At 38.4% G+C, this 14,499-nt stretch overlaps 2 protein-coding genes across 3 annotated transcripts; both read right to left on the reverse strand.

The window, feature by feature from the left end:
- Window positions 1-1,565: 1,565 nt before the first annotated feature.
- Window positions 1,566-6,753, reverse strand: LOC307169489 (granzyme K-like). Of its 2 annotated transcripts, XR_013823146.1 has the most exons (6): window positions 6,559-6,753; window positions 3,185-3,273; window positions 2,934-3,084; window positions 2,467-2,600; window positions 2,129-2,374; window positions 1,566-1,937 (listed from the first exon to the last, which is right to left on the reverse strand). XR_013823146.1 is itself a non-coding variant. In XM_079890162.1 (4 exons), exons 2-4 carry the CDS (start codon window positions 3,246-3,248, stop codon window positions 2,537-2,539), a joined length of 279 nt encoding a protein of 92 aa, XP_079746288.1. In that variant the 5' UTR covers window positions 3,249-3,273; window positions 6,559-6,733; the 3' UTR covers window positions 2,462-2,536. The 2 variants fall into 2 exon arrangements, 1 of the variants encoding a protein (XP_079746288.1); XM_079890162.1 differs by lacking the exons at window positions 1,566-1,937; window positions 2,129-2,374 and having other exon boundaries at window positions 2,462-2,600; window positions 6,559-6,733.
- A 4,985-nt stretch (window positions 6,754-11,738) lies between these two features.
- On the reverse strand, window positions 11,739-13,135 carry LOC307169618 (mast cell protease 1A-like; the record flags this gene model as incomplete). The annotated part of the gene is made up of 5 exons (XM_079890347.1): window positions 13,058-13,135; window positions 12,811-12,961; window positions 12,572-12,707; window positions 12,008-12,256; window positions 11,739-11,891 (listed from the first exon to the last, which is right to left on the reverse strand). Exons 1-5 carry the CDS (start codon window positions 13,119-13,121, stop codon window positions 11,739-11,741), a joined length of 753 nt encoding a protein of 250 aa, XP_079746473.1. The 5' UTR covers window positions 13,122-13,135.
- Between the last annotated feature and the right edge of the window lie 1,364 nt (window positions 13,136-14,499).

A 14,499-nucleotide genomic window follows, 5' to 3' on the forward strand; every position in this document is an offset into this window, starting at 1 on the left:
AAACGAGCCGTTCACTGTAGTCGACTTCTGTTAAATAAAATATCTCGCTTGGCATTGAACTTTAAGCTTTATAATTTTACAGATATTATTTATGCTCTAACAGCAACATTACACACTAACTAAAGTTTGAAACATGGGATCACGAAGAACGGGACCTTTAAGATTTGATTTCTCAATTGTCATATACACACATCATCTGTGAAGTTGAATAGTTACAATATACATACATATAGTTACAAACTAAAAGCAGTATCTGCTTCAATATTATCTTCTTTCATTGGAATGGATATCCACTTGATATTGTTTAGTTCGCTTGACATCAGGGGAGTGAGGTTTACCTGCACAACTAGCTGGCCACCGTTACACTGACAGTGCACAGAGTCTTGAATGTAAAGAAGGAGCATGTAAATCTAGCCATTAATGAAGAGTTTTTTTCTCTCTAGCATGAGATGAAAAGAAAGACGTTTCTGTTCAGTTTGATCTTACTGAAACAAAGACATGTACATAGGTTTTTTTGCAGTCTACACCGCTAGAGGGCGCAATGAGCACATGTAAACAAGCTTCACACGCTATGTATCTTTATCTTCAGCTGACAGGAAGCCAAAAGATAAGGCAAATGGGTGATGAAGAGGGGGAGAAGTACATTAACATATTCTCCTCAATGCATGTTTAAGCAATAATACCTAGATTGTATGATACTTTAATATCTCTATTAGGTTCAGCTGTCAGATGAGACCAAACAAGACATAGTTACATGTTAGAACACACAAGTAGATAAATATGAAGTGGAAAGGACATGTCCTGTGAAGTAAATGGTACAGATGTGTCATTGAGGTGCAAACTACTCTGTTTCTCTGTGCCTTTCATGTGACATTATTAAAAATGTGTTAAGGCCCTTGCTGTGGTCTCTCCTCATTTGAAAAATGCATCGCAAATCAATCAGCGATTGACAAATTCAGATTAGCTTTATTGGTATGGTAAAATGGCTTTACATTGTCAAAGCATTAGCAGGGCTCTGATCCTTTGTGCATTTTCAGATTAACCGTACCTGTTCGTGACAAGCACCAGTTTAGAAAACCCACTATTGGTGACCAGTGTGCAAGTTGTAGGGAGGGGTGATATAAGATTAGTCCATCATAGGCGATTGTGCGCTCGTCAATTGTCTGATATTTTAAAACCTCCGTCCAGTAACACTAGTAATTACTAGTACTGTAGAAAAAGAATAATCTGAAAATATTTTTATAACCGCTGAACAGAGGCACCATGACCACATGGGCTCCTAGTCTAAAGCCTAGTCTGCGTTAATACGCCCCAATGGATTTTGTGTGTAATGAATTCTGCAGTTAGACAGGATGTTGTTACTGCAATTTCATAAGGTTATAACATTGAGGACGATTAAACTTATTTTCGATCCATGGAAGAAAATCTGAAATTTTTGTATTAGGAAACTGAGGTGAATTACAGAGATCAGTGTGATGAAAATATGTGACACCAACTGCAGTGTTTCCACAAACCAAAGACCCCCTGAATCCCCCAGTTGAGAAACAAGCTCAGGAAATAGATGTGAGGAAGAAAAAGTATATTTTATTTGTGCAATGCATTTAGACTGGATATTACTCAATTTCATGAGGTTGTAACATTGAGGACCATTTGACTTGTTGTTAACACATGATAGTTTTATTACAACAAGATGTGGGAGAAATTCTGTTAAACATTTGGAAACATTTTGGATTATGCACTAGTACTACACGTCTTTTTTTATTATTATACTGTAAAGTCAATTATTTTTGTTCAATTATATTTTGAATCCATTGAAGAAATGCTGAAATCTTAGTATACACATCAGGATACTCAGGTGAATTACAGAGATCTGGGTCTCTGAAGGATGTGACACCAACTGCAGTGTTTCCACAAACCAAAGGACCTCCTGAATCCCCCTGTTAAAAAACACACAAGGATCAGCAAGTCACTATATCAGTTATCACCTTTCTCTCTTCAGCACATTGAGAATGCATTGTAAAGTGTTATATAAATTGAAATAATAATTTGTTTATGTATTATTGTATATATATTTTTATTTTATTTGCTAATTACTAATATAATTATTATTTAAAACTGTTTTACATACATCACAGATTCCTCCATCGCCATATACACACATCATCTGTGCAGCTGACAATCTCCAAATATTTGCACATTTTTTGTTATTCATGATCTTCACATTTGTTTCCATGAGGACTGGGCTTGAAGTGCCATTAGTTACTAAACGTCCCCAGCCTGCAACACGGCAAACAGAATCTGCTGCGATGTCTTTTTCTGTCTTTGGTATTGAAATCCATTCAACATTTTTGTTCTTTTCGACTTTTTTCTCTAGCTGCAATCATAAAAACACAATGATGTGTTAATAGACAGTGTTAAAATGATTAGGTATCATTTTGAACAACTGGTGTAAATGCAGTCTGTTACCCTCAAAAGCATGATGTCATTCAGAAAAGGTTTTTCACTATAATCCAGATGTCTGTAGTAGGACTTCACTTTAATGCGGACATTCTTTTTTTCGTAGGTTATGTGCACCAACCACAACTGTCAGCTCTTCTGTTCTGTTTATGGAAACATTCATCTTAACTTCAGTTTTTAGGTTTCTTTATTCTTTCAGAAAAGATTGTGAAGGTATGATGAAACCATAATTAAGATTTTACTTTTAATTTAGTTTAGTTTTAGTTTTAAAGTTTAGTTACATTTCAGATGACCCAAAACCTGTGAAGAGATTACAACAGTCACCTCTGAAAACATTACTCTAAATTGTAATGTAGAAACATGCATTTTTCTGTAAAGCTGCTTTGAAACAATGTGTTGTGAAAAGCACAATACAAATAAATGTGAATTGAATAGAAAATTCATTAATTTAGCTCAGACAAAATTACTTGTCTTACTTGTTTCGGCAATGTGCAGCAGTCAAGACAAACTCATCAGAAATGAGGAATCCACCACAGATATGTCGAGAGTTCTTCTGAATAGAAACCATGTAAGGTCTGGAGTGGGGTTTGGCTTCCCTGCCGTTCACTATACCCACATTCACATGAGCTGAGAGAGAGAGAGTGCTGTCAGTCAACTTATTCAGCACATATACAAATCAAACATTCTTAAAAATAATCATAATATACTGTAATATAATCAATCTCACCAGTGAAGGTCAGGTGTGGCAGCAGAGAGGCCAGCAGGAGCAGAGAGATGATGATGATGGTCATGATGAAGAAGACGATCAGTGAGTGTCTGCAGAAGAAGCAGAGTATTTATTGTTTTCTTTTTTTTTTTCAGTGGGTGGAGACTCAGTTTTTTACTTTATGATGTCAGTAACACTGTGAGTAAATTCTTGCTAATCCTTGTGGTCTAATGTCTAAAACCATCATCTGGCAAGCACCAGTGCTGACATAGGTGTGAGGAAAAAAGCGAGGTCCAAAATATACCCTAAAACAATTTTCTATGTATAGCCTACAATACTATATACAAATGCAAGTTAAGTATGTGAAAGACTTTGCGTATGCAATGCTAATACAGGTCAAATGACCCTATAACTACATTGATGAATGCAGTGTATACATCTTTTTTTCATATTCAATCTAACACATTTCCTATATGATAACATTACACTGAAGCCATTCGAAGCATTTTTCCCCCTAGATAAATTTGTTTCAGGTTTTGGTCTTTCTTGAAATAGAGTGCTGAGAAAAAGCTAAAGCAGTTTCACATCCTTTTGATGGACACTGTAAAACTTCACACCCATTGTAGCAATATCTCTTTCTCAGCTCTTCTGCTCCAACCACAGTGTCAGATGACAAAACAAAAAAAAAAAACTGTTAAAAGATGAAACGTAGTGTCAAAATTAACACTTGCATGCAACATATAAAACACAAATATGTTTGAATACTTGGACCGACATTAAACAGTTATGAGGCATTTAAACATGACAGGTTTTATATTTTTGTGGTCTTTTTAGAACTAATTTAATTCATTATTTATCAGTGTACTCCAAATCAAAAATAAAATTCATAATGGCTATAAATGTTGTAGTTTTGATTTCTGTTTTAGTGTTTTCAGTGTTTCTGTTATCGTTTTGCCCTGTCTTCTGTTGATTTTGGTTTAGTCCTGTTTTTCCCGGTCTGTTTAGTTCATCATCAGTAGTTCAGTTCTGTCACCTGTGTTTAGTTAATTAGTCTTTGTTCATCATCACCGTCACCTGTCATCACTCATTATCATCTGTGTATTTAAGTTCCTGTCTTTCACCTTTCAGTTGTCAATCAATGTTTTATGTTAGGTTATCTGAAATCTGAGCACATGCTCCCTTTTTGTTGGTATCTGTGAATATTGAGAATTAAAACCTTGGAATTAATCTCCTTCGTGTTCATCTCCTACTTCATCCACCCTGAAGCCTAACAGATGATTGACCGACCCAAAAAGAAGAGAGGATGGGGAGATTTATTGCGGGGTTCTTCTGCCCCAGAGCTCGTAAGCTGGTATCAAACAGTGCGGATCTGGCTTTGAAGATGTTCGACCCAGCCTTCATGTCGGTCAGAAAAGCCCGCATTTCACAGCCTCGTCCCGTCACGTCTGCCGAGCCTGCACTTCACGCCAGTCCAGCCGACCCAGCACTTCACGTCAAATCTGCTGAGACCAAAGCAGTAGGCGCCGTGCCCGCCGCCGAGCTAGAGACTGTGAACATCACGCCTGCAGAGAGGTTCTTCTCGCTGGTTCCGCCTGGCTTGAAGCTCCCTTCGCCGCTGGTTCCGCCCAGCTCAGAGCCCTCTTCGCCGCTGGTCCCGTCCAGCACAGAACCTTCTTCACCGCTGGTCCCGTCCAGCACAGAGCCTTCACCGCTGGTCCCGTCCAGCACAGAACCTTCTTCACCGCTGGTCCCGTCCAGCACTGAGTCTTCATCGCTGGATCTGCCCAGCACCGAGCCCTCATCGCTTGAAGCTCCCTTTGCCGCTGGTTCCGCCCAGCTCAGAGCCCTCTTCGCCGCTGGTCCCGTCCAGCACAGAGCCTTCACCGCTGGTCCCGTCCAGCACAGAACCTTCTTCACCGCTGGTCCCGTCCAGCACAGAGTCCTCTTCACCGCTGGTCCCGTCCAGCACTGAGTCTTCATCGCTGGATCTGCCCAGCACCGAGCCCTCATCGCTTGAAGCTCCCTTCGCCGCTGGTTCCGCCCAGCTCAGAGGGGGGCTTTCCCCAAGAATTTTTTGGGGGGGGGGCTACAGGCCTCCGTCCTGGCCACTTGAGGGGCCACGGCCGCCCAAGGGGTCCGCACCGCTGTGGCCACACCCACAGTCTGCTCCGCCCTGGAGGCTTCCTGCCTTGTCTCCCCCGTCAGCCTCCAGGGTGCCCACCCTCCCACCCCTTTTGTCTTTCTACGGCGCGAGGACGCGCCTACCGGGATGGGGGGAGTAATGTTGTAGTTTTGATTTCTGTTTTAGTGTTTTCAGTGTTTCTGTTATCGTTTTGCCCTGTCTTCTGTTGATTTTGGTTTAGTCCTGTTTTTCCCGGTCTGTTTAGTTCATAGTTCAGTTCTGTCACCTGTGTTTAGTTAATTAGTCTTTGTTCATCATCACCGTCACCTGTCATCACTCGTTATCATCTGTGTATTTAAGTTCCTGTCTTTCACCTTTCAGTTGTCGGTCAATGTTTTATGTTAGGTTTTCTGTAATCTGAGCACATGCTCCCTTTTTGTTGGTATCTGTGAATATTGAGAATTAAAACCTTGGAATTAATCTCCGTGTTCATCTCCTACTTCATCCACCCTGAAGCGTAACAATAAAACTGTAATGTCTACTGTGTTATTGTTCTTAAACTGCAGAAGTGAGGTACAAGTAAACCTCTTGATTAACTTTACGGGAGCTCAGGAAACAAATGCGAGGAAGAAAAATTATATTTTGTGTGCGTAAAACATTTAGACAGGATGTTACTGCAGTTTCATGAGGTTGTAACATTGAAAACTATTTGACTTATTGTTAACACATGATACTTTTATGATACACATTTTATTAGTTTACTAGTAATTACTAGGACCTGTAGTATTTTGGGAAGTTTTTTGATATTTCCACACATAATCCTACGGGGGCACAATTTCATAGTGTGGTCTTTATGTTGTAATACACTCTTTCTGTCAGAAGAGGGCTCTATAAACACATCTGATGTCAGTTTTGGCTTTGCCAACCCAAGAAAATTAGCCTGGGAAAACCCAGACTACTTCCGGCGAATTTTAATTCTCTCTTCAGGATAGTCTGGAGAAGAGCCCATTCAAACTCATTTCTGTGCCGCTGAAATCGCGGCACCAATCAGAAACGTTTGGGGAGGGATTTACATGATGACGACAGCGCAGCGACGCTGAAGGAGTTCTCACGCAGTGAAAAATACATTGCGGAGCAGAGAGGAGACTGACAACACGCTGGCAGACAGGACAGAGCAGGCTACTTTTCGGTTACGTTTGATATTAAACATATTAAACAAAGTCTCAGCTTTCAAATTTGGTAATTTTTTAAAAGAAATTTAAACAATAAATACCGTTTTGTTGCTCTTTAATGTGCCGTGACAGATCGCTGTAGAGCATGTTAAAGCTGTTCTTGTGAACCGATCATCTCTTCCTTCTAGTTAATTTATAGCCTCAAATAAACATGAACAAACATAAGAAGGAATGTTGTTTTAACCACGGAAAGGCGTCAGTACACTCCGTTTTTCAAGTTCAAATCCTGTTAATCTACTCTCCTGACTGCTTTGTCGGACAAAATGGCGGATGGCGAAGTATGATTGGTCAGATCACCTGTCAATCAAGCTGAGCTACGTCGGTTGGTGACGCCCCTTTGGAAATGATTTGTCTACATAGCTTCTCCAGACCCTACACTCAGTTTCAACTGAGAAGGGTCTGGTTTTAACCAGGCTACAAGAAAATGCCACAAAGTGACAAATTCAATATGGATGAAAATAAAGAAATTATTTTTATTTTATAAAAATATTGAACATTAAACAAACAAAAATTCCTTTATTTGAACTTATTTGGATAGTTATTGATAATTACTTGGACTGGTACTGATCCTGATTGATGAAATGTGCTTCTGTGCCGTTTACTATACCTACATCCACAGATGCTGAGAGAGAAATTAGTTTAGGTTGGTTAGATTAGAAATAGATTTGACTTAATGTTCCTTCAGATCAAGTTATTGAGTGTAGTAGCAATTCTAAAAATACATAAAATGCACATTAAAAGTGCACATTTATGGTAAATGTAGAAGACATGATGCAAAAGAAGTTTGTCATTTTCCATCAGACTTAATTGGAAGGCTCAGATAGGCAGCAAGGTGACTATCAAAAGCACAGAGACGATCATGCTGAAGTTCTCTTCAGTGTTGATGTTATTTCATGTCCCATACACAAAAGAAATATATTTGAAATATATTTTCAGAATATATTTTTGGAATATATTCAAATATTTGAAATTGGCCCAATAAATATATTTTAGTTAAATATATGTCAATATATTTTTTATTTTTTTGAATATATATTTTAGTTAAATATGTGAATATAATTATGTCAATATATTTATTAACAACATGTTCATATATTTTTTAACTTTTGCAAATTGTTTCATTTGAAATATATTTTGAAATTTAAAAAGTTAACATTTTCATAAACAAACAACACATTCTCAATTTATTTTTAACATTTATTTATTTATTTTATTTATTTATTTATTTACACTAACAGTTGACCGTGGAATATACACTCACCTAAAGGATTATTAGGAACACCATGCTAATACTGTGTTTGACCCCCTTTCGCCTTCAGAACTGCCTTAATTCTACGTGGCATTGATTCAACAAGGTGCTGAAAGCATTCTTTAGAAACGTTGGCCCATATTGATAGGATAGCATCTTGCAGTTGATGGAGATTTGTGGGATGCACATCCAGGGCACGAAGCTCCCGTTGGACATGGTCAGAAACAATGCTCAGGTAGGCCGTGGCATTTAAACGATGCCCAATTGGCACTAAGGGGCCTAAAGTGTGCCAAGAAAACATCCCCCACACCATTACACCACCACCACCAGCCTGCACAGTGGTAACAAGGCATGATGGATCCATGTTCTCATTCTGTTTACGCCAAATTCTGACTCTACCATCTGAATGTCTCAACAGAAATCGAGACTCATCAGACCAGGCAACATTTTTCCAGTCTTCAACTGTCCAATTTTGGTGAGCTCGTGCAAATTGTAGCCTCTTTTTCCTATTTGTAGTGGAGATGAGTGGTACCCGGTGGGGTCTTCTGCTGTTGTAGCCCATCCGCCTCAAGGTTGTGCGTGTTGTGGCTTCACAAATGCTTTGCTGCATACCTCGGTTGTAACGAGTGGTTATTTCAGTCAAAGTTGCTCTTCTATCAGCTTGAATCAGTCGGCCCATTCTCCTCTGACCTCTAGCATCAACAAGGCATTTTCGCCCACAGGACTGCCGCATACTGGATGTTTTTCCCTTTTCACACCATTCTTTGTAAACCCTAGAAATGGTTGTGCGTGAAAATCCCAGTAACTGAGCAGATTGTGAAATACTCAGACCGGCCCGTCTGGCACCAACAACCATGCCACGCTCAGAATTGCTTAAATCACCTTTCTTTCCCATTCTGACATTCAGTTTGGAGTTCAGGAGATTGTCTTGACCAGGACCACTATGGCGTCATTTTTTAGTCAAATGTCATGAGCGTGTAAGACATGCTCACGAGCACATTATGTTATTTCACGCGCGCAAAAATGAACCTTCAGCTGGCATGATAAAAGTACTCGCGCACAAATTCAACAACCGAGAGGTGTACAGGTAGCTGCGAGCGAGCGCCTGGCATACTCTCATAGGTTAACTCTGCTTGTACAGTGGAATCCTGCTCGCGCGCAGTGGATTTCTGCTCGCGGAGTGCTGTTTTGCTCGCGCAGTGGATTTCTGCTCGCTCAGCTGATTTCTGCTCGCTCGAGTCTACATGACTTTTGACAATTTGGGGGCGGAAACCAAGGAGGGCACTGACCCTCTTATGATTGGTCACTTTCATCATGGAAAATCTTGGGAAATCCTAACCCCGCCCACCGTCTGACGCAGCGCGCGTCACTCAGCTCGCTCTGCTCCGGCTATCTCTGTATATTTTAGACAACGAAATATGTGATAAAACACCATACTAACTCTTTTCGTTTTCATTTAAAGAAATCTTAAACATGATAGCCACACAAATGTGGTTCATGCAACGCGTATTGATTATATTCACTGCACATAACGTTTGCCTATTAAAAAAAAAACTAAATATAAAACACAAACCTGCCTCTTTTCGTTTTAAATATAATATAAAAACATTAAACATTTTAATATGGTCCAGGCAATATGTGCATTTGTACTAAACAACAGATTTTGCAGTAAACAACATTACAGTTTTTAAATTTTTAAATACAATTATTACAATTTAAAATGACAAAACTCAACCCAGTCTCTTTTTGTTAAATTTCAGTTTGATCAATATTAGCCATAATAAAAGTATAAGTAAAAGGTATAAGAAGCTATAAGCTACAAATAAAGCAAACAATTCAGTCAAACATACAAAGTCAGCGCTCTTGTCTAACCATAACGATGACCGGGCGCTCGGCACTCATGTACCCCGCCTGGAACAGCCTTTCCTCGGTTATAGTCTTTCTGACGTTCGCCGCTTTCGCTGGCGTCTCTGTAGTGGTTAAACATGAGATATAATTCGTCTTGTGTATCTAACGGGCGATTTTTGGTCTCGTGAATCTATAATTTATTCCCTGGCCATTGTGGCCAATCGTTTTGGCTGAGGGGAAGTTTCATAACTTTATAAGCTATTACCGTTGTATGGTTTTACTAGAGCGCTGACTTTGTGTGTTTGACTGAATTGTTTGCTTTATTTGTATAGCTTCTTATACCTTTTACTTATACTTTTATAATGGCTAATATTGATAAAACTGAAATTTAACAAAAAGAGACTGGGTTGAGTTTTGTCATTTTAAATTGTAATAATTGTATTTAAAAATTTAAAAACTGTAATGTTGTTTACTGCAAAATCTGTTGTTTAGTACAAATGCACATATTGCCTGGACCATATTAAAATGTTTAATGTTTTTATATTATATTTAAAACGAAAAGAGGCAGGTTTGTGTTTTATATTTTGTTTTGTTTTTAATAGGCAAACGTTATGTGCAGTGAATATAATCAATACGCGTTGCATGAACCACATTTGTGTGGCTATCATGTTTAAGATTTCTTTAAATGAAAACGAAAATAGTTAGCAAGGTGTTTTATCACATATTTCGTTGTCTAAAATATACACAGAGATAACCGGAGTAGCAGAACGAGCTGAGTGACGCGCGCTGCGTCAGAAGGTGGGCGGGGTTAGGATTTCCCAAGATTTTCCATGATGAAAGTGACCAATCATAAGAGGGTCAGTGCCCTCCTTGGTTTCCGCCCCCAAATTGTCAAAAGTCATGTAGACTCGAGCGAGCAGAAATCAGCTGAGCGAGCAGAAATCCACTGCGCGAGCAAAACAGCACTCCGCGAGCAGAAATCCACTGCGCGCGAGCAGGATTCCACTGTACAAGCAGAGTTAACCTATGAGAGTATGCCAGGCGCTCGCTCGCAGCTACCTGTACACCTCTCGGTTGTTGAATTTGTGCGCGAGTACTTTTATCATGCCAGCTGAAGGTTCATTTTTGCGCGCGTGAAATAACATAATGTGCTCGTGAGCATGTCTTACACGCTCATGACATTTGACTAAAAAATGACGCCATAGACCACACCCCTAAATGCATTGAAGCAACTGCCATGTGATTGGTTGATTAGATAATTGCATTAATGAGAAATTGAACAGGTGTTCCTAATAATCCTTTAGGTGAGTGTATAGTAGTAAGGAAATTTCACAAATGGACTTATTGCACAGGTGGCAACCTATCACGTTACCACGCTTGAATTCACTGAGCTCCTGAGAGCGACCCTTTCTTTCACAAATGTTTGTAGAAGGGTCTGCATGCCTAGGTGCTTGATTTTATACAACTGTGGCCATGGAAGTGATTGGAACACCTGAATTCAATGATTTGGAGGGGTGTCCCAATACGTTTGGCAGTATAGTGTAGGTGTTCTGTTTGTGCTGTTAATGGGAGTTGACTAATCTGCCACATGTGTGATGTAAGCCATGCCTAATATTTTTTGCAAATTCTGTTAGATGTGAGAAAACAGGCGTGAGCTTAGTAAAGCTGACTTGCCAAATTTTTTAAATGACTGTTGTAGGAAGATTTCACAAAGCTCTTCATTTTACAACTCAAATTCTGGAGGCTTTTTCAAGACTTATTTTTTATTTTGACCTGTCTGAATTTTTTTTTTCATTTATAATTTTTTTTTTTAAGTTAAAGCAGCACAGTTTATGATATCATTCCTGTTTTGAAATGTTTTTTTTTTTCACTGTAATTTAGCAACAGTTTTGATTATTTCAGTTTTTCCCCATTCAATGAGACTGAAAAGTGAGGGTGTGGTTGTGACAATGAGAACACTTTGAGTATAATTGATGCTTGCCATGTGATATTTTTATTGAAAGAAGGTTTATAGAAAAATTAAATACATACATACATATATATATATATATATATATATATATATATATATATATATATTATTTTATTTATTTTTTTTATTTATTTATTTTTTCATGTAGACACTTAACATGTCATTTGTTCATTGAACCATTGAAGATATGCTGAAATCTTAGTATACACATTAGGATGTTCAGGTGAATTGCAGAGATGTCGAGATCCGAAAGATGTGACACCAACTGCAGTGTTTCCACAAACCAAAGGACCTCCTGAATCCCCCTGTTAAGAAACACAGATCAACACGTCACTAGTAAAACCAGTCTGTACATTACCATAAAGTCTGTGAATATTATATATTTATTTAATTTTTATTTAATGTTTTTTTTTACACATACTCTGCAGGATCCACCACTGCCATATGCACAGATCATCTGTGAGGCCAAGAAGCTCGATCCCCATCTGCGCTGACAGCATGCCTGATTTATTGTAGTCGTGTTTGCCTCCATTAGACGATAACTCTGTGGGCCAATAGTCATGGCTCCCCAGCCGGCAACACTACAAAGAGTACCTGCTTTCACGCCTTCTCCTTTCTTTGGTAATGATATCAGTCTAACTTTGTTGTTAAGTTCGACTTTTTTCTCTAGCTGTAATTCAAAAAAACAACAATTTTAATAAACAGTCTTTTATAAGACTGAAGTTCAATGGATTATACTGTTGCGTTGAGGTTAGTACAGAAGCTGTAAAAGCCCAGTTAATTTGCGCCATTAATTTTTGCGCCATTAATTTTTCTATACAGAGAAATTAATTAATAATACAGGGAACAGAGTCAAAGAGACACCTGGCCATTTACATAGAAATTATTTAAATCACTTCAGTAATTTTTTAGAGATTAAAACATAGTGTTTTGTTCCTGACCTGAGATATTATGTTGAACAACTAACTGTATAACAGGTTGTTACCCTCAAAAGCATGATGTCATTCTGAATAGGACTGGGTTTATAGTCTGGATGCGGGATGTAGGACTTCACTCTGATGACATCCGAACTCTGGCTGTACCTTAAGTCATGAGCACCAACCACAACCCGAATCTCATATCTGTATAAGGAGCATATTGGAAATGTTAATTTATGTCACACGATACACTGTATGGTTGCATTGCAGTCATTAACAATGCAGTTTACACTAAACAAGCTCTTACCCGTTTCTGCAATGTGCAGCAGTCAAGACAAACTCATCTGAAATGAGGAATCCACCGCAGATATGTTGACGGTTCACCTGGAGAGAAACCATGTAAGGTCTGGAGTGAGGTTTGGCTTCCCTGCCGTTCACTATACCCACATTCACATGAGCTGAGAGAGAGAGTGCTGTCAGTCAACTTATTCAGCACATACAAATTAAACACTGATAAAAATCATTGTAATTTGCTGTAATATAATCAATCTCACCAGTGAAGGTCAGGTGTGGCAGCAGAGAGGCCAGCAGGAGCAGAGAGATGATGATGATGGTCATGATGAAGAAGACGATCTGTGAGTGTCTGCAGAAGAAGCAGAGTATTTATTGTTTTCTTTTTTTTTTTCAGTGGGTGGAGACTCAGTTTTTTACTTTATGATGTCAGTAACACTGTGAGTAAATTCTTGCTAATCCTTGTGGTCTAATGTCTAAAACCATCATCTGGCAAGCACCAGTGCTGACATAGGTGTGAGGAAAAAAGCGAGGTCCAAAATATACCCTAAAACAATTTTCTATGTATAGCCTACAATACTAGGGGTGATATCAGGTAAAATGGGCCATCAGGTAAAATGGGCCATTTAAGGTTTAGGGGTCCCAGCCCCTCTGGAATTTAGAGCCAATGACTGCAAGGGATTTTAAACTGTTGTCATAACTGTGCTTGACAAGTAACATGTGATTTTATTGGTTTATGGTTGCTATGGTGGGCTAGGCAATAATTCATATCAAGACTGCACCAGAAAGCTGCATGGTAAGTAGCCTGGCATACCAAATCTAACTAAACTATTATAAGGATGATAAATCTATAAAAAAACAAACATGCACATAAAAAAACTATGCATAATATCTGTCTTGATGGCATCAATCAGAAATAATGTTGTTAGTTTGGTATATGAACATATTTTTTGAAAAAATGATGTTTTTCTTGGCGGCCCAATTTACCTTAACCCACTGAGGTAAAATGGGCCATATGGTTTCAGCTAAAATGGGCCATCATCTGTGTCACTCACAAACACACATACACATTTGTTTGAGTGTGTGTGTGTGTGTGTGTGTGTGTGTGTGTGTGTGTGTGTGTGTGTGTGTGTGTGTGTGTGTGTGTGTGTGTGTGTGTGTGTGTGTGTGTGTGTATGTGTAATGTATGTATGTATGTATGTATGTAATTAGGGGACATAAATGGAAACATGTGACTATTATAATAATTATTATTTAATTAAATATAGTTATTTAGTTACACACACACACACACACACACACACACACACACACACACACACACACACACATATATACATGTGTGTGTATATATATGTATATATATATATATATATATATATATATATATATATATACACACACACATGTATATACACATGTATATATATATATACATACTGTATATATACACACACATATTGATACATCATCATCCTCTGCTAAACTCATCTTTAAATATATTACAATTTAACAGCTAATGCACACTGTTTTCAAGAGTGGCATATTACTACATCTTCCTACCCTGCTTAATGCATCTAAGGTGTATATTTACATAGATATATTTTTCCAACCCAACCCAAGCCAACCCAAAAATTTATATTTTTAATTAAATATAGTTATATAGTTACACACACACACAACTGACAGCAGTTCACTGATCTAT

Source organism: Squalius cephalus (assembly GCF_949319135.1).
Source record: "Squalius cephalus genome assembly, chromosome: 13".
Lineage (NCBI taxonomy): Eukaryota > Metazoa > Chordata > Actinopteri > Cypriniformes > Leuciscidae > Squalius > Squalius cephalus.